The sequence below is a fragment of the Mustelus asterias genome, chromosome 1 (genome assembly GCF_964213995.1).
Source record: "Mustelus asterias chromosome 1, sMusAst1.hap1.1, whole genome shotgun sequence".
NCBI lineage: Eukaryota > Metazoa > Chordata > Chondrichthyes > Carcharhiniformes > Triakidae > Mustelus > Mustelus asterias.
In genome coordinates, this window is record NC_135801.1 from 95,316,053 (window position 1) to 95,334,544 (window position 18,492).

At 39.2% G+C, this 18,492-nt stretch overlaps 1 protein-coding gene and 1 pseudogene across 3 annotated transcripts in view; both read right to left on the reverse strand.

Annotated features, from left to right (window-relative positions):
* Nucleotides 1-2,324: 2,324 nt before the first annotated feature.
* LOC144501891 (U2 spliceosomal RNA) lies at nt 2,325-2,527 on the reverse strand (annotated as a pseudogene).
* A 9,998-nt stretch (nt 2,528-12,525) lies between these two features.
* dhx15 (DEAH (Asp-Glu-Ala-His) box helicase 15) overlaps nt 12,526-18,492 on the reverse strand; it is a 131,365-nt gene continuing 125,398 nt past the window's right edge. Inside the window, exon 14 of one of the 3 annotated variants that reach the window (XR_013498267.1) lies at nt 12,526-15,491. Coding sequence is in view for 2 of the 3 variants with exons in the window: in XM_078215485.1 (XP_078071611.1) it covers nt 15,374-15,491 (118 nt within the window). In the remaining variant the exon portion in view is untranslated. The remainder of the gene's footprint in view (nt 15,492-18,492) is intronic. The other 2 variants (XM_078215485.1, XM_078215484.1) reach the window with 2 other exon arrangements.

An 18,492-nucleotide genomic window follows, 5' to 3' on the forward strand; every position in this document is an offset into this window, starting at 1 on the left:
GCAGCAGATACATGGGAACGCCAACACCTGCAAGTTCCCCTCCAAGACTTGGAAATATATCGCCATTCCTTCACAGTCGCTGAGTCAAAATCCTGGAATTCCCTCACTCATGGCATTGTGGGTCAACCCACAGCACATGGACTGCAGCAATTCAAGAAGGCAGCTCACCACCACCTTCTCAAGGACAACTAGGGATGGGCAATAAATGCTGGCCAGCCAGCGACACCCTTGTCCCACGAATGAATAAAAAAAACTAACTGATGCATGGAGCAAACAGTTAAATCTAAATGATGCAAAAAAGGTATTGTATCAGAATGTAAACCTACCTCTACGAAGCCTCCTTGATCAAGTCTCAGTTTTCTTATGTGTCTTAATTTATATTTGCAAAGTACATGCTGTAAATAAAAATTCTTCTGAGATGGCATGATTCAGTTAGCACCTGCTTGTAATCATCAAAATGTTTAAATGAAGCCCCTGCATGCCAGTAATACAACCACATTTCTCTGGTCTAAATTACTCATCCGAAAATCAGGTACACTTGACTCTCCAATCTATACATACCATCAGAGAATTTCTGCACCATTGATGAAACCTCAGAAAAAGTAGCTCATCACCATGGAAATGTGGAGTTTTTAGGGTAAGAAAAAGGGACAATTCGTAAGGCCTAATTTTAAGAGACCAGCAATTTTGAACATTTGCTCACCCTAATTTGTTGATCCAATGCTGGCAATCAGGCAAAAAGGCTTTGCTGAATTTTATGAAGTAAGCCTCTGCAGTTCATTTGAATAGACTTCACAAGCTGATTGACTATAAGTCACAAAATTGGGAAAGCCAACAGTTATTAAAGGGCTGCTGCTCTTGTTAAAGAACAATTAACTCTAGTTGTTCTGCTTGTAATTTGAAGGGAGCAATAGAGTTGGCAGTACCACGCTTGCAATGAGGATGGGACCAAAAGTGAAAAATCAGGTTCCCTGGCATGAATTGCATCTGCAGAAATTAAGAAAATAATGTAAAGCAATTGTAGCTATTATTGCCAGAGAACACTTCAGAAAAGTCAAACAATTTTCTTTTCAGAGTTCTCAGGTTTCAAAAGAAAGCTCATGCAAGTGCATGCCCTGCTGAAAATTTAACAATACGTCAATCAATTTATGTTGACCATGATGTACATTGTCGGAAAAAATGTACCATACATTCAACAGTCGCACATCCTATCTGTTGATCAATGTTGGCAGAGCAAGAGAAGGGATAATTCTGGCTGAAGTATCTACAGTAGCTAAGAGAGGTCTTAATTAAAGTCACTAATGTTCTTTGCTACTTCTCCATCTTTAAAAGATGCCTCAAAATCTTTTCTATTAGATGTACGTTCATCTCTTTTATAATTCTTCTGTTAATCAATCTTTCCTCTCTGAAGCAACTCGGGACATGTTCATCACTCAAGGCATTATATAATTGTACAGTGTCATTACTGAGTGTGCTCATGGTGCAAATAGATGCTCACACAGATAGTAAAAAGATCAGGAGGGAACATTTTGATTCATTTGGCTAGCCCTAGAAATTAAAATCAGAATGCAAAGTTCACTACCTATAAACATTTAAATTATTTTCTTTCAAAATAAAACTGCCCAGCTACTCAGTGTAAAAGCTTCTATTGAGTTTCCCAGGCATTTTAAATGTCACCTTAAAAGTGATTTGTGTAATGACTGTTAATTTAGACAATTTTATTTTTACCTTTTAGTCTCAAACACTAACTTGCCCATGGCTTCAAAGTGCTTTGCTCCAGGATGCTTAAAGAAATTAGTTTGTGCCTTTTTCTCGGGTTTAGGCATAATTTCAGCAAAGGCAACAGCTGCTGTTACAGGGTAAAAGTCTCAAAACTGCAGATGTTCATCAATCAGCAAGTCATGATTTTGACAGACTCTGCTTTAGTTCTGTGCCTTTCCTTCATCTTCGAAGTAAAAATTATTTTTAAACCATGATTAGAATACATTCTAGCAATTATTTTCAGACTATGTATAATATCTATTTGGAATTATAGAATCAATAGATTAACAGTTTTCACTGAATACACACAATAGAAGTTTACAGATTTATTTTTTAAAGCAGACTCATTGCTTCCAGCACACACTCTCCAGTCAGGAACAGATAGTACTAGCAGAATACTTTTGTGTCTTTTTTTAAAATACTTTTCCAATTCAATCAAATCAAGTCCAATTCAGTCTCAACAAGTTGAGACATTTCCGATCCAAGCTGACAAGATCCACTCCTGTCTTGGGCCTGATCTACATCAGCCAAGCTGATTGGAGTAGGTGCCGACTCACCTTCTCCAAGGCTTGATCTCATTTGCATCTTAGCCAAAAGGCCGAGATGCCGCTTTTAAAAATTGCTTCAAATAAAGCTTAAATGTAACCCAATGACCTCAACCAAGTGCAGCCTGTCCACACCACACCCGATCCCAGCCAAAAGGCCGAGAAGCGACTGATAAGAACAGATACTACACTTGATCTTAGCCAAAGGGCTGAGAAGCGATTTGATTAGCAAGATATTTGAAATAGGCAGAAATTCATCACGAAGAGTCTCCAAACTAAACAGATACATCTACGTGTCAAATTTCTGCTTGTTTGATACAAAGCGTTTGAACTCACTCTTATTTATTAAAGTTCAGAGAGCTTGAACTGCAGTTTAGAACCACACAATTAATCAATAGAGGGCACTGGCAATCTTGCCACTGGTTGTCCAGCTTGTGCCATCCTCCCCATTGCATCAGGCTTGCAGCTCTGGAGGCATATGGGAAGAATGCCAGCTCCTGGTGACAGCCCTACCCCTCTTGGTTTTAGTTAATATCTGGTCAATAATCAACTGTTTAAGTGCTGTGGACCTACATGGTTCAGTTACAGGATTATAGAAGTTACCACAGCCATTGGATAGGTTTCAAACATCCATCAGCAAGTGTCATCTGGGAAAGTTTCATTCCATGAGGACTCCATCTACTGTTTAACAAAAGAGAAGGTAAGTCAAGCAGAGTATTTCCAGCATTAAGTACGCACTTATTTTATAATTTGAAGGAAAACTGAGACACAGGTCTCCCACTTTACAGGGGATGGAAGCACAGCTAAACTTGCATCTTCTTCAGGGTAGAGGAGGCATACTTGTTTGAATATATTACATCTTCTCAATGAGTGCTCATAACAAATAACACAGTTGAAAAGGTCATGATTGCCATGAACGGGAGGCACTTAAGTGGAGAAGATGGATATCTCTGTCCTCCTAATCTTTCGGAGCTCTTAGCCCCTTCTTCAGGTGAGTGGGAATTCTGTTCACCACTCACCTGAAGAAGGGGCTAAGAGCTCCGAAAGCTTGTGTGGCTTTTGCTACCAAATAAACCTGTTGGACTTTAACCTGGTGTTGTTAAACTTCTTACTGTGTTTACCCCAGTCCAACGCCGGCATCTCCATATCACTCCTAATCTTGCTCAGAGAAAAAGGGCTCACGGAGTCTGTAAATTGACATTACCAGGAATGATGAAGCAACATGGTGTAAAGTCTAAGAGAAATCTTAATTTAGGAAGCTGGTGTAGACTTCAGGAGAATGGTAAGATTGAGAAGGCTGAGATTCATGAATAATCTCAGCTAATACAGGAATTGAACCCATGCTATTGGCGTTGCTCCATATCACAAACCAGTCATCCAGCCAACTGAACTAACCAACTAGGTAAAGGGAGAGATCAAGTTAGTCACTTAGCTATTATTAATAAGGGATAAGTTTAAATGTGGCAGAAAAGCATTACAGACAGTTGTGACAGAAGGTGTCAGAATGTGGAGGTAGCAAAGGACTACCTTACTCCACGCTATCAGCAAGAGACCATGCCTTCAGGTTTAGATGAGGTTTAAATTAACAATGGAATGTGTGTGCATTGAGGAACAAGGAGAATAGATTGATTATTTAGTTAATAGCATGGTCACTGTATAGAATTATCTTGCAGTAAAACTCATTATGCTGTATAATAACCAGTCGTAAATAAACATCCAAACCTATTTTTCAAGCAAGTTATTTTTTTCCAAAATAAAAAGTTCCACAATTCTATATGACATTGAATTCACAGCTCAGAAATAAGCCAATCTAATTGCTCTATGCTGATATTAATGCACTGAAAAAGTTTCCTCCCACCTCTCTCCATCTAACCCATCAGTATCCTTCTGTTCCTTTCTCCCATTATACGCTTAACAGTAGTGGTGATCTGCCTAAGGGCAGATTTCTCCATGCCTCACGTTCTTGCACTTTCCTCTTCAGCTGCTTGTAGGAGTCTCCCATTTTCACTTTGTCTAACATTATAATTCTCTTTCTCCCTCTTGGTCTCCATTCCCCCTAATCCTGCTCAAAGTTGTTTATCTAGCATCCCCTTAAATGCATCAATTAACTACTTTGTTTCAGACATTAACAAAGATGCAGGACATAAATTCCATTATGCAATTTATACAACTTTCTGTTCCCCTGATGTTCAATAGAAACATCATGGTGATTGAGATGCTGGTGTGCGAACAGCAGAAAAACAAAATAATTGAATTTAATTCAGGAAACTTTGCATCTTATTGACTCTGAAATGAAATGAATTATACATTGTAATGTTATTTTGTGTCAGCTATTTGTTTAGCATTGAATCATTGATTTAATTGAAGAAACTTGCCATTTTAATTTAAAACAATGTAATAACTTTCACAGGTAAGAGAACCAGCTCTACAAAAGATTTAATCAAGCAAAGTTCAGTGAAGTGCAGCTTCACTACTTACCACCAGTAATCAGGACGTTGTCATTCACAAACATTCTATTTATTTCACAGTAAAACGAGTTTGGTCATTACCACATTTCCCCTGTGCAGCGAGTGGTACGTCATGGCAGTAAGAGGTAGCTATCTTTCTCAAGATTTGTTTTGCTGAATTTAAATTTAGCTATTCCAATAGGGAAATGGCCACCAGGTTATTTCATGACCAGTATTAGAGCAGCATTCTCCTCCCTAACAAAAAACAAGGTTTGTTTCTGCTCTTGGATAATACTTACTGGCATTACAATGCACCATATTTATTCACAATTCTATCTATATGAAAATTTACAGTTGTAATATAGCTCTTATAACAAACTCTGAAGGGTTGGCAGACTTGGCAAATATACATTTGCTGATGAACAGCTTCATAGAAATATATATGAAATGAATTTTTTTTCCTTGAAAGGTAGGTTCAGGAGAAATTTACTTTAAAGGTACATTCACTACCGTCTTGGTCATTTTTCACTTACCTTTTAAGTCCTCTAGAGGTGCCAGAGAATTGGAGGACAACTAATGTGGTAGCATTGTTCAGGGCAGGAAGTAGGGGGAAAAAACCCAGGTAACAGTCCAGTGAGTCTAACATCAGTGGTAGGGAAACTATTCGAAAAAGTTGTGACAGGATTAATCTCAACTTGGAGAGGCAAGAGTGAATCAAGGACAGTCAACATGGCTTTGTCAGGGGAAGATTATGTCCAACAAATTTGATTGAATTTTTTGAGGTGACTAGGTGTAGATGAGGGCAGTTTAGATGATGTAATCTACATGGATTTCAGTAAGGCTTTTGACAAAGTCACACATGGGAGACTGATTGAGAAGGTTAAAGCCTGTGGGACCCAGGGAAATTTGGTAAATTGGATCCAAAATTGACTTAGTAGCAGGAGGCAAAGGGTTATGGTCAAGGATTGTTTTTGTGACTGGAAGCTCGTGTCCAGTGTATCGCAGGGATCGGTGCTGGTTTCCTTGCTATCTGTAGTGTACATTAATGATCCAGACATGGATGTGGGGGTATGATCAACAAGTTCGCAGAATTGGTGGTGTGGTAAAAAGGAGGAAAGTCCTATATTATTGGATGATATGGATTGGCTGGTCAGAACAGTGGCAAATGAAATTTAATCCTGAAAAGCATGGGGTGATGCATTTTGGGAGAACAGACAAGGCAAGGGAATACACAATGAACAATGGGACACTAGGAAGCACAGAGACCAGAGGGACTTTGGGACGCATGTCCAAAATCTCTGAAGGCAACAGGAAAAATAGATAAGGTGGTTCAGAAGGCATTTGGGATACTGGCTATTAGCCAAGACACAGAATTTAAGAGCAGGGAGGTTATGATGGAGCTGTATAAAACACTCGTTAGGCCACAGCTAGAATACTGTGTGCAGTTCTGAGTTCTCCTTAGAGCAAAGGCGACTGGGCGAGAGAGGTGGCGGGTGGCTGGGGGGGGGGAAAGGGGGGCACTGATTGAGGTGTATAAATTATGAAGGATATAGATAGGATAGATAGGAGGAAACTTTTCCCCTTGGCAAAGGGGTCAATAACCAGAGGCATAGATTAAAAGTAAGGGGCAGGAGATTGAGAGGGGATTTGAGGAAAAATCTTTTCACAGTGGTGGAACTCACTGCCTGAAAGGATGATAGAGGCAGGAACCCTCACAACGTTTAAGAAGTACTTAAATAAGGCTACGGAAAAAGTGCTGAAAAATAGGATTACAATAGATAGGTGTTTAATGGCTGCGCAGATGTGATGGGCTGAAAGGCTTCTGTATGGTGTCAAACCCATGACTCTAAATTGTGCAAAAGAGATGAAATTAGATTGTAATTTTATAGTTTCTGCTGTTTTGATTTATATTCTGTTGATTTGACTATCCATGAATACAAATAGATATTATAAAATAAACACTTGTATTTACGACTACAGGATGTCCGAAAGCCAATTAACTACTTTTGAAGGTACTGTTGCAATGTCAGAAATGCGGCAACGTTCAAATAAGAGGTCACTCAGGGCCTCAGATTATCATTCCATTCAAAAGGTGGTACCAGCACTGCACTAGTGTGTCAGCCTAATCGTGGACTTGAATCTCCAATCTTCTCTCTCAGAGATGAGTGTACTAAGTCCCAACTAACACTCATACCAATGAACTAGTGAATGCAGTAAAACAGATGGATTTGGATATCAAGACAGGATGGAAACACCACTGCTTTAACCAATGTAACACAAGCTGGGACACAGCGAGTTAGAGGAATATTAGAAGAGAGGCTTATATCCTTAAGTATCATTCCAACACAATACACCTAGAGTCTTATTTATTGGCACAGTGGATATTATGTTTGCGAGCAGAATTTATATCCAGTGTAAAAATATTTACGTTTTTCCATTACTTTTTCTAACAAAGACAAAACAGTAACGTTGACAGGTTTGGTTTAAATTTTGCTCTTGAAAAGCTTGTTTTTTTTCACTCTTCAGTGATACTGATAACATAAGCTTTTGAAAAGCAGGCTTTTCATCACAGCAAGGGGCTACTACAAAGCCATGCACGGCTTGGGAAAATCAATGACAGTAATAGTATTGTTCAAGTAGCATGAGCATCTCATCTCTCTTTGTCAATCGGTTTTAGCAACTGTGGTCATAAAACATTAAACAGTACTACATCCAGCAGGACGAAAAGAAAACTGTATAAAGAGATGCCATGTTGTTACTTGATAAGAGAGACCTCTTGTTCCTGCAGCATGATATGGAGAACCCTTCTTTATGATTCCTCATCAATATCCATGCATGTAACTTTTGGATGTGAAGCTCCTGTGAGTAACTCTATGGTTCTTTCAAGTATTAAGGTAAATGTTTTGTCAATAACAACTTAATTATCAGGCATGTCACTGTATCTGGCTGGACAAAGTACTTTAAGAGTAAAGGACTTGGCCAAGATTCAGTATAAACCTGCTAGAAAATCTCTTGCTCTTGGCTTCAAATAATTTATTGGCATCTCACCAAAGTTCCTAGTGAATGTGGGGCTACAGCATAAAACGGTTTACTTCTGTAAAAAATGTTATGATCTTTTGAATAGTTGATACCAAAGAAAAAACACTTGCAGAGTAGGGAATTTTAGGGGTTACAGATAAAGTGCGTAATTAGCAGAAAGCAGAGAGAGCTTTTATACTTCATCCTATTGTTCTTTATGAAACATGAAACCTTTGTTCTCCAACAATGAAACCTTCAACTTAAAACAAGTTACTTCCTTCTGCCTGAAGATTCTGGGAATTTCAGTTACTCTCGTTCCCTAACTCCTGTCCAACCCATGTTGAGACCAAGCACTGTAGCTTTATACTCTAAAAGTTGCTTAAGAGGAAGTGATTAGATTCAGCAGCACTCAGTAATATCTAAGTTTTTCATACTCCAAATACTTTGATAGAGGTCCAGGAAGGAAAGGATGCCAATCTGTCTTTGCAAAATATTGCTTGATCTTACCTGCAGGATAATTTCCTGCCAGTTGGTAAAAATGTATAATTCAGTCCTCTGACTAATGAACCACATTTGGTGCCAAGTTTGTCTTACATAGAAAAGGTTGAATGGATTTTTTTAACACTTTTATTGAGTGTACCTATTTCTCTCAGCACCATTCTGTTTCATACAACATTAGCATTTTGTTTCACTTGCTCGTAGAACAGAGAAAATGATGCTCCATTCCAAGCCAGATGGAATTAAGATATCACATGGTAAGATTTGGGAGGAGGGTCAGATTTGGGAGGTGAGTTTATCTTCATGCTGAACCTATGCTGATTAAATCATTGAAATGAGTTTAGGAGGCTTTTAGCCCGGTTTGTTTTTGCTAATTCTCCCACTGGCACTATCAAATCTAATCCCATAACTCTACTCCTTTCCGATAACTTTAGTATGTTTATTAATTCCTTCTTTAAAAAGCCACCTATGGTCAAACATTCTATATTATACCCGTTAAAGCTTGAAGTACACTCAACAAATACAACTGTTTATTTTTTGCTGTAGTTATTGTAATTCCTAAAATGATGGTATTGTTCACAACATAACACAAAACACAACTGGAAAGCAGGCATGTCTTTTTCTCAAATGAAATTCCACTCGAGCCATCCCAAATTATTTCCTCCAAAGGGCAAATCTTGGGGTTTGCACCAACATCACAATAGCTTTTCCCATTCAGTATAAATAAAAGGCATTGAAAATCATTGGTTTGACAAAAGAATGTTCTTCAGATTACTGCAGTACTTAGCTTTCTCCTAATAAAAATACTAGTATCACAAGTCAATTAACAAGGTATTATATTCAATGCAGGTAGTTAAGACATCGATTGTACTCCGCACTGTCTCCCAAAGGGGAGCTCACTAAGTAAGTGAAAGTCATCTGCACAAACTGGAAAATAATAGGCCTCACTCACAATGCGTGGTTAACTATGCAGATAATACCAAGTAGTTGGCTTGTATTTTGAGTTGCTCAAAATAAGCAAGGTTGCAGCTACTATATATGCTGGTGGTTCTCTAGCATCATTAAAAGATACTCGCTGTGGTCACAAGGCAAATTTAAGTTAATAGCCACCAGGACATTGAAGTGTCCAAAACTTTTCTATTATAGTAGAGTTGGGCTGACTGGAACAAATTTTACTTGTGCAATCTATTAATGCCACTAACTGCACTTTAAATATGTATCCAGTTCCGGTCATCAAAACACACGAGAGGTGTTCAAATGTTGGAGGCAGTACAGAGAAAAACCACAAGACTGATCCCTCATGTCAAAGGCATGGGGATGAGAAAAGATGGTAAGTTGGCCTTTTCAGCCTAGAAAATAAGCAGAGGAGTTATCTTTTGGATGAAAAAAAGTAAATTCAAGCATTTCAAATTAAATTGCAAGCGTAGGACATGGGGACACAAGTTCAAATTAATTAAAGGTATTTTTAGAATTTGCAGTTTACAGGTGAAAATTCTGAAAACTGCTCAAGATTTTTCTGGATGGATTAATTTGTTTGGCTGATTGACCTTGTTCATAGGTTTCCTGTGAGTTTTCAAATTAGTGGACTGGTTGGGTTTGGTCTGTAACTTGTCCATTGCAAACAACAGGGACATGCTGATTGGCGGACTGTATCAGTCTTTGGGATGTGTGGTCTACATACCTAGCATGACAATGGCACTGAAATTCATACACATTACTCTTATGTGATAGGCAAATCGTCTTTTTGGCTTGATGACAGCATTTTGTTGTTTGCAATAGGAACAGATCGTACCCATCCAGCCTGCTTGCAAAACAGTGTCGCCCAACATTGGATATGAATTTGTGATTGGGCATTTACTAATTAATCTTCAGTGTACTAAATGTTATGCTGACAGCAAATTTAAGATTGTCAGCCAGGCTCAGTGTGGCCCGTATGTGTACTGGAAGCCACAAAACTAAACACACAGGACCCTTTTCTTTGCAGACAGAAAGGACATGCGCATACATTGCGTCTGTTTCAGCTGAACAAAATAAACGATAGCCATTCACTGATCCATTCCTCAGGGCAATGACTTGCCTAATCAGAATTAAACTGCTCAGTTTAAATTTTCAAACAAAACTTGGGTGTTCTCAATGGCAATATCTCTACTAATTGGAGTCCACTTGCTAACTAATCCGCACCTTCTTTTCATTCAGTTTAAGTTGCTGTTTCCCAACTGTGGTATTTTTTGCGATTGCCCTGATCAATGCAAGACAAAAAGCTTTGACAAAATGCATTTTTCAAGCAATACTCAGTGCTGTACTACCAAACAACAAATTTATTTTTATTATAAAAACTGCTAGATGAATCTTGAAGTCAGCAATGAAATTTTCTAAGCCAATAGTCTATAGAATACCATGTTAAGTTTCATGAAGGTGAAATAAATAGTTGTCATTAAACTTTCAGCATAATCTTTTACATAGTCACGAAGGATGTAGTTAGGATTAAAAAAAGACACTTGTTTAAGTAATATATAATAGACACAAATCCAGGAAAGCACTGCACCAGCTGGCTGTTGTGGCCTACTTTGGATGCACAGTGAAAGAGGCAGGTCTGCAATAATGCCTCAGGCTCCCAAGTGCTGTGCACTCTGGCCCATTTATATTGTGGTAGATTCTGTAAGGTTGGAACAGAACTGCACAAAAAAGGGATACAAGAGGGATGGGGGGGGGGGGGGTGGTGGTGGTGGTAGTGACCAAGAAATATCGATACACGAAGACAAATATAGCCCAGAAACTGCAGTGGTGGTGAGGGATGAGGTAAAGAACTGATGAAAATAAAAATATAATTGTCACGTGATAATTATCTTTTGATTGTGTATTGAAGTTGAAAGGAAGTGCTACAGGACATATAGATTATATCACCATGTGCAGCTGAACAGGCAGCAGAAAAGCAAATCAAGTGAAAAAAATCAATTTTACAGCAAACCTCAATATTTTAAGAAGTGAATCAGGGAAAAAATATTATGTTTCATGCAATTTTCCTGATTATCTTTCAACAAATCAAATTTCAGGCCACTGATAAGTTATAATTTTCTCCAGAAGTTTAAGCAAGTTGGTTGAAGTCCACAGTCGTCGACATCAAGCATGGACTGTCAGAATAAGCTCCCTGATCTAAATGTTTCATTTCACAAACACATTTTACCTCTGGAAAGGACCAAGGATGTTTGGTGATTGTGGGTTGAGAGCAAAAAGCAATCAGCGTCTGAAGCTCTTTCAGTTGGACAGCACAGTCAATTAACCAGCAAGAGAACAAATAAATTAATCAGTAAGAGAACAAATAAACAGTAATTTTATAGTCATAATATAGATGTCCACAATGATCTTGATTTACAGCCAAGCACACTAGTGGAGGACCATTTTTTTCATTAAACAAGGCTTATGTTTCTTACAAGATGCTGCAATTAGTGCAACTCTTCAATTATAGGGAGAAAAACTGCCTTGCGATGACTTTAATAACTGGCCAATCTGATAGTACACAATTTGATCAGAAAACATATAATAATTTTTCTATTGCAAACATGCCTTGTTCATGGGGTTCGGGAAATCCATCAATTCAATTCAGGATATCACAACATTTGCAGTTTAAATGATTCACCAGGAATGAAGCATTTCCTCCCGTACACACCTGTCCATTCTAAATGAAAAACGCTCCTTGTATTTTACTCACCTTCTCCCCCGAAAAGGAACGAGACAAAAATGTAAATATGATGATAGCTGGCTGCAATGATGAACATAGCCAAGGGCACAACCATTTGCCCGTAACTATCACAATTTAAAAAACTTACCTGAGACATTTAAACATCAGCAACAAATCAGCAAAGCTCATGTGTTTTTAAAAACAAGAATCCAGTAATCTTTCATCTACTAAAAATGATAGACCATCCAAAGCTAATAAAGATAATGACGATAACAGTCCAAATGTGTGCAGGTTAGGTGAATTCACCATGCTAAATTGTCCCTTAGTGTCCTAAGATGTGTAGGTTAGAGGAGTTAGTGGTCTAAATGTCTGGGGTTACGGGAATAGGGTCCAAGTAAGATGCTGTCAGAGAGTCGGTGCAGACTCGATGGGCCAAATGGCCTCTTTCTGCACTGCAGGTATTCTATGATTCTATGGAACAGAAAAAACGGATTATGGCATATCAGGTACAGGATACAGGGGAAATTAAAAAGATACAAGGTCAAACAGGGAGTATGAGAGAAAATTGGCATATTAACACAGAGAGAATCCAACGACTTTTGTAGGCAGTAAAAGGGTAGTTTAAATGAATGGTAGGGCTATGGGGGACAAAGAAGAAAATATTAATGAGGAGGCCAAACGGCACTGAGTATTTTGCATCAGTATTCACAAAAAAAGTAGATATTGGATTGGATAAAAATTGATAGAAAGGAGGTGCTAAAAAGATTAGCATCACTAAAGATGACCATTCCAGATGGGATGTCTCCTATGTTGCTGAGAGATGCAAGGGTGGAGATAGTAGAAACTCTGACCATATTTCAATCCTCCTCGAGTATGGAAGTGGTCCCAGAGGACTGGAGGATTGCAAATATTACACCTCTGCTCAAAAAAGGACAGAGACACCTGATAGCTGCAGGTCAAATTCAATCGTGTGAAAAATACAAGGCCATTGTCAAGGATAAAATGAATTCTTCGGAGAAGCATGGGTTAATAAAAAAACAGCCAGCACTGATCTGTTAAAGACAAATAATATCTGACTAATTAGTGGGATTAAGTTCTTTGATGAAACTTAATGAAGGTCATGCAGCAGTCATATATATGGACTTTCTAAAGGTATTGAAGTACCACACAACAGACATTTGGAAAAAAGTACATGGGATTAAAGTGAGTGTGGCAACATGGGTACATAATTGGCTAAGTGACAGGTGAGTGTGCAGTGGCAAATATATTTTTCTTGCTGGAGAGAAGTGTGCAGCAAGGTCTGGCCAGGTGTCGGGAACAGGACTATTGCCTTTTCTGATATATTTACAAGACTTGGATACAGGAAGTACAATTTCAAACTTTGGCAAGTTTTGTTATAATCTGCAATGCAGTAAATAGTGAGCAGGATAATAGCAGGTTTCAGAAATACAAACAGACTGGTGAAATTGGCAGAGATAGCTGATGCAATTTAATGCAGTTATGTGTGATGTGATGCACTTAGGGAGAACATAATAGAGAAACAATACAATCTAAACACCATTATTTTGAGGGAGATGGGCATAAGAATAGAAACACCAGGGAGGGGTGCATATTCACAATATTTTTGAAGATGGCAGGGCAAGTTGATAAGTCAATTATGAAAGCATATGGGGTACTTGACTTTGTAAATAGGGCCACCGAATATAAAAAAAAGGTGCTGAACATTTACAAGTCACTGGTTAAGCCTCAGCTGAAGTAATGTGTACCATTCTGCATGCTACACTTTAGAAAATATGTAAAATGGCCTTGGAGAGGGCAGATGAAGATACTAGGCTTCAGTTGTATGGAAAGATTGGAGAAGCTGAGATTGCAGTTAGAGAAGATGAGGTTAAGTAGAGACCCAATTGTTATTCAGAATTGAGTGGCTTTAACAAAACAATTAAGGAGAAACTCTTCTTTGGCTTGTGTGTCAGTAACCAGTGTTGGATTTAAAATAATTGACAGTAGTAGCAGTAGAGAAAATTAGACAACATTTTTCCACAGAAAGTTGTTGGGATGTTGAATGTCCAACCTGGAAAAAAATGGTGGAAGACGAATCAATAAGAAACTGCAAAAGGCAATTGGATGTGTACTTGAAGAGAACTAACTTTTAGGTTATTGGGAAAAAGTTGGGATGTAGTATTAAATGGAACAGCTATTTTCAAGAGGCAGCACAGGCACATTGAACCAAATGATCTCTCATAATTCTCTATGGTCCAAAAACTCCTGATAACCTTCAGTTGTATGATTTTAGCAGTTGCACAAAATCAGAATACTGCTCCTGACTATGCTCTTGCATATGGATTGGGTAGTGTTATGGCAGGAAGGTATTGTTTAAGCTATTCTGAATTCAAGAAGCTTTTCAAGCCATTGGCTGTCCCACCCAAAACGTTTTTTTTTTCTGTTGGCCTCTAAAAGTACTCTTAACTTTCACAATAACATCGCTGAGAGGACATCTTCCGCTCTGGCAAGGAGCTGCACTTCCTGTAATCGGTAAACATCTTTAAAAGCTAAATTCAGCAAGTAGCAAAAGACATGTGCAAATTTAAAACGACCAGTCCATTAGCCACAAAACAAAGAATGCCGTCAGAAATAAAGCTGCCACTTATGGTAACAGTACAAATAGTCTGGATACCAAAGAAAAGATGACCACATGAGTGCTGCCACAGAAGTTACATGTGCTGTGCAAAAATAAAATCACTTGAAGGCAAATGTGATCCGTGGTCCTTCCAAACATCGCTAGGCTTACCTGTAGAATGTAGAGAATCAATGAAGAAGTTTTATTTCAAACTACCTCTTCCTTTCCAATAAGACACTGCATACACAACAACTTAACTTGTCACTATACCTTTATTTAAGTCAAAAATTGGTGTTGGGAAAATTCAGAGGTGCCTACATATAAATTTTCCAAGTTCTTTGAATCTCTACAACTTTCTAGTAAAGAATGTCAACATGGGCAGGATCATGCAGTATGTGGCTGAGAAATACATACTTTAATTGCCAACTCTGAATCACTACAAGAAATTCAGACAGGATTGTAATAATGATGAAACTCTTTAAAAATTAACAGTTACAGCATTATTCTGAAACCTTTGCCCACCCCAGCCCCATAAAACCCAACAGGGTTTGTGACAAAAGTCAACATAACAATAAAAAAGCCACATAACACCAGCAACATACTATGTTGCTCAACACAGTGTTACACAACCTGTCATAAACAAGGTTTGTTAAAAAATAAAGTGAGGAATTGTCCAGCCATTTGAAAGAAAACATCCATAGGTTTTCCTTAATAGACAAATTAAATTTGTTTTATTGGGCAGAATCTGAAGTCCATATTTCTTCAATATGAAATCTGCATTTGCCTGGCTTCCTACTTCAGAATTGCTTCAGTATTGAGAATATTCCTTGGACTGAAGTTTGCCAATAATGCGTTCCAGTTGTCTTTTGGCCTCGCACTGGGGAAAGTTGCCCATTTCGTAGTATTGAGGAGCGATCTTCACTAACCTATTTTTTTAAAAAAAAGAGTATATTTTACTATTTCTGCAAAATTTACACAATGGAAAAGTTACAAGCATCAATAAGCTCAGGTAGAGCTCAAACATAATATTTGTTTTTCAACTTTGACAAAGGGTCAGCCTGACTCAAAACGTTGGTTCTATTCTCTCTCTACAGATGCTGTCAGATCTGCTGAGATTTTCCAGCATTTTGTGTTTTTGGGGTTTCAGATTCCAGCATCCGCAGTATTTTGCCTTTATCATTTTTGTTTTAATGTGGTCACTTGATAGAATTTGAACTGTGTGAAGACATCTTCAGCCTGTGCATTTAGCTATCCAGATAGCTACAGTATAAAGTCATTGAAAAACTGAACAATGGTTAGATTGACAAACACTGGAAATCAAAAGCTAGCCAGAAGTTGAATGCAACACATCGCTGCTGTAAAGGAAATTTAATACAGAATGGTTTACAGTCATAATTTCCCACATAGGAGAAGCTTAGCCTCCAGTGAGTTGCTTGGAAGGCGAGCAGGCTGAGATTTCAATCCTTCCCCACAGACCGGAAGGATCAGCAAGTCATTTCTATCAACTAGCAACAGTTGGTTGGCAAAGCAACTCTAGGAAAATCCCTGGAGCCAAGGAAGACCTGGCAGACTGCAATTCACCAGCTTATCAATTCACCATGCAGTATGAAGCAGGGCTTTTGCAGTTGGCTGCACTTTAGTACCACCCTCCTTTGATCACCTTTCCATATCAGTACATCCAATGAACAATTATTAACATTCAGAAGCTGATATCATCCTTAATGTGCATGTATTATTACTGTTGTTCCATTGCAACAGAGCAATTCCAGCTAATGCCCCTTAAAAGCTTAGAGCCAACCGGAATGCAACCATGATCCCCAACACATGTTTTACACACACACACAGTCTATTCAAATTTTAGGCAGAAGTCTAAAAATCAACTCAGGGTGGTTCTGCTAGTTTTAGGAGGACACTCAACAATCCAATTTTTCTGCACAGTTAATCCAAAACTTGCCTTCCAAAAAAATTTCACTTAATCCCCAATTACTGTAAGGAGAGGAAATGGCAATGTGAAAGGACAGGCAGAGCAGGGTTCCCCTGTGGCCATACCCCTCCACAACAGGTATACTGAATTGGATACTGTTGTGGGAGATGCTTTACCTGGGACAAGCTGCGACAGCCGGAACTCTAATACTGAGTCTGGTTCTACAGCGCAAAAGGGTGGGAGGAAGAAGAGGAAAGCAGTAGTGATAGGGGACTCAATGGTTAGCGGTACAGACAGGAGGTTCTGTGGTCGGGACAGAGACTCCCGCGTGGTTTGTTGCCTCCCGGGTGCCAAGGTCAGGGATGTCTCTGATCGCGTGCACAGCATTCTAAAATGTGAAGGTGATCAGCCAGATGTTGTGGTACACATCGGTACCAATGGCATAGGAAGGAAGAGTGAGGAGGTCCTGAAGAGTGAGTATAGGGAGCCTGGAAGGAAGTTAAAAAGCAGGACCCCGAGGGTAGTAATCTCAGGATTGCTACCTGTACCACATGCCAGTGAGGGCAGGAGTAGGATGCTTGGACGGATGAACACGTGGCTGAGAAATTGGTGTAGGGGGCAGGGTTTCCAATTCTTGGATCATTGGGACCTCTTCTGGGGCAGGTGGGACCTGTACAAGAGAGATGGGTTATATCTAAACTACAAGGGGACCAATATACTTGCAGGGAGGTTTGCTAGTGTTATTGGGGAGCGTTTAAACTAGGTTTGCAGGGGGATGGGAACCAGAGTGCCAGAGGAGATAGTGGAGCAGGGGTGAAAAGACAGGTTAGTTCAAGCAAAATCACAAATGGAAGGGTAGAGTGTGGTGGAAATAATCTTTTGAGATGTGTCCATTTCAATGCCAGGAGTATTGTGGGGAAGGCAGATGAGCTGAAGGCGCGGATAGACACATGGAAATATGACATTATAGCCATTTGTGAAACTTGGCTACAGGAGGGGCAGGACTGGCAGCTCAACGTTCCAGGGTTCCAATGTTTCAGGCGGGATAGAGGCAGAGGGATAAAAGGTGGGGGGTGGCATTGTTGGTCAGGGAAAATGTTACAGCGGTACTCAGGCAGGATAGACTAGGGAGCTTGTCTACAGAGACCCTATGGGTTGAGCTGAGAAACAGGAAAGGTATGACCACATTAATGGGGTTGTATTACAGACCACCCAATAGTCAGCGAGAATTGGAGGAGCAAATCAGCGGAGAGATAGCTGACAACTGCAAGAAACACAAAGTTGTGATAGTAGGGGATTTTAATTTTCCACATATAGATTGGGACTCGCATACTGTTAAAGGTTTAGATGGGGTAGAGTTTGTAAAATGTGAACAGGAGAATTTTCAACATCAGTATATAGAGGTGCCAACTAGAGAGGATGCGATATTGGATCTCCTAATGGGAAATGAGTTAGGACAGGTGATGGATGTGAGTGTGAGGTAACACTTTGGATCCAATGATCATAATGCCATTAGTTTCAACCTGATCATGGATAAGGATAGATCTGGTCCTCGGGTTGAAGTTCTGAACTGGAAAAAGGCCAAATTTGATGAAATGAGAAGGGATCTGGGAAGTGTGGATTGGTGTGGAGATGCCGGCGTTGGACTGGGATAAGTACAGTAAGAAGTCTCACAACACCAGGTTAAAGTCCAACAGGTTTATTTGCTACCAAATAAACCTGTTGGACTTTAACCTGGTGTTGTGAGACTTCTTAGTGTGGATTGGCACAGGCTGTTCTCTGGTAAGGATGTAAATGGAAAGTGGGAGGCCTTCAAAGGAGAAATTTTGAGAGTGCAGAGTTTGTATGTTCCTGTCAGGATTAAAGGCAAAGTAAAAGGAATAAGGAACCTTGGTTCTCGAGGGAGATTGTAACACTGATTAAGAGGAAGAGAGAGTTGTATGAAATGTACAGGCAGCCAGGAGCAGATCAGATGTTCGAGGAGTATAAAAAGTGCAAGAAGC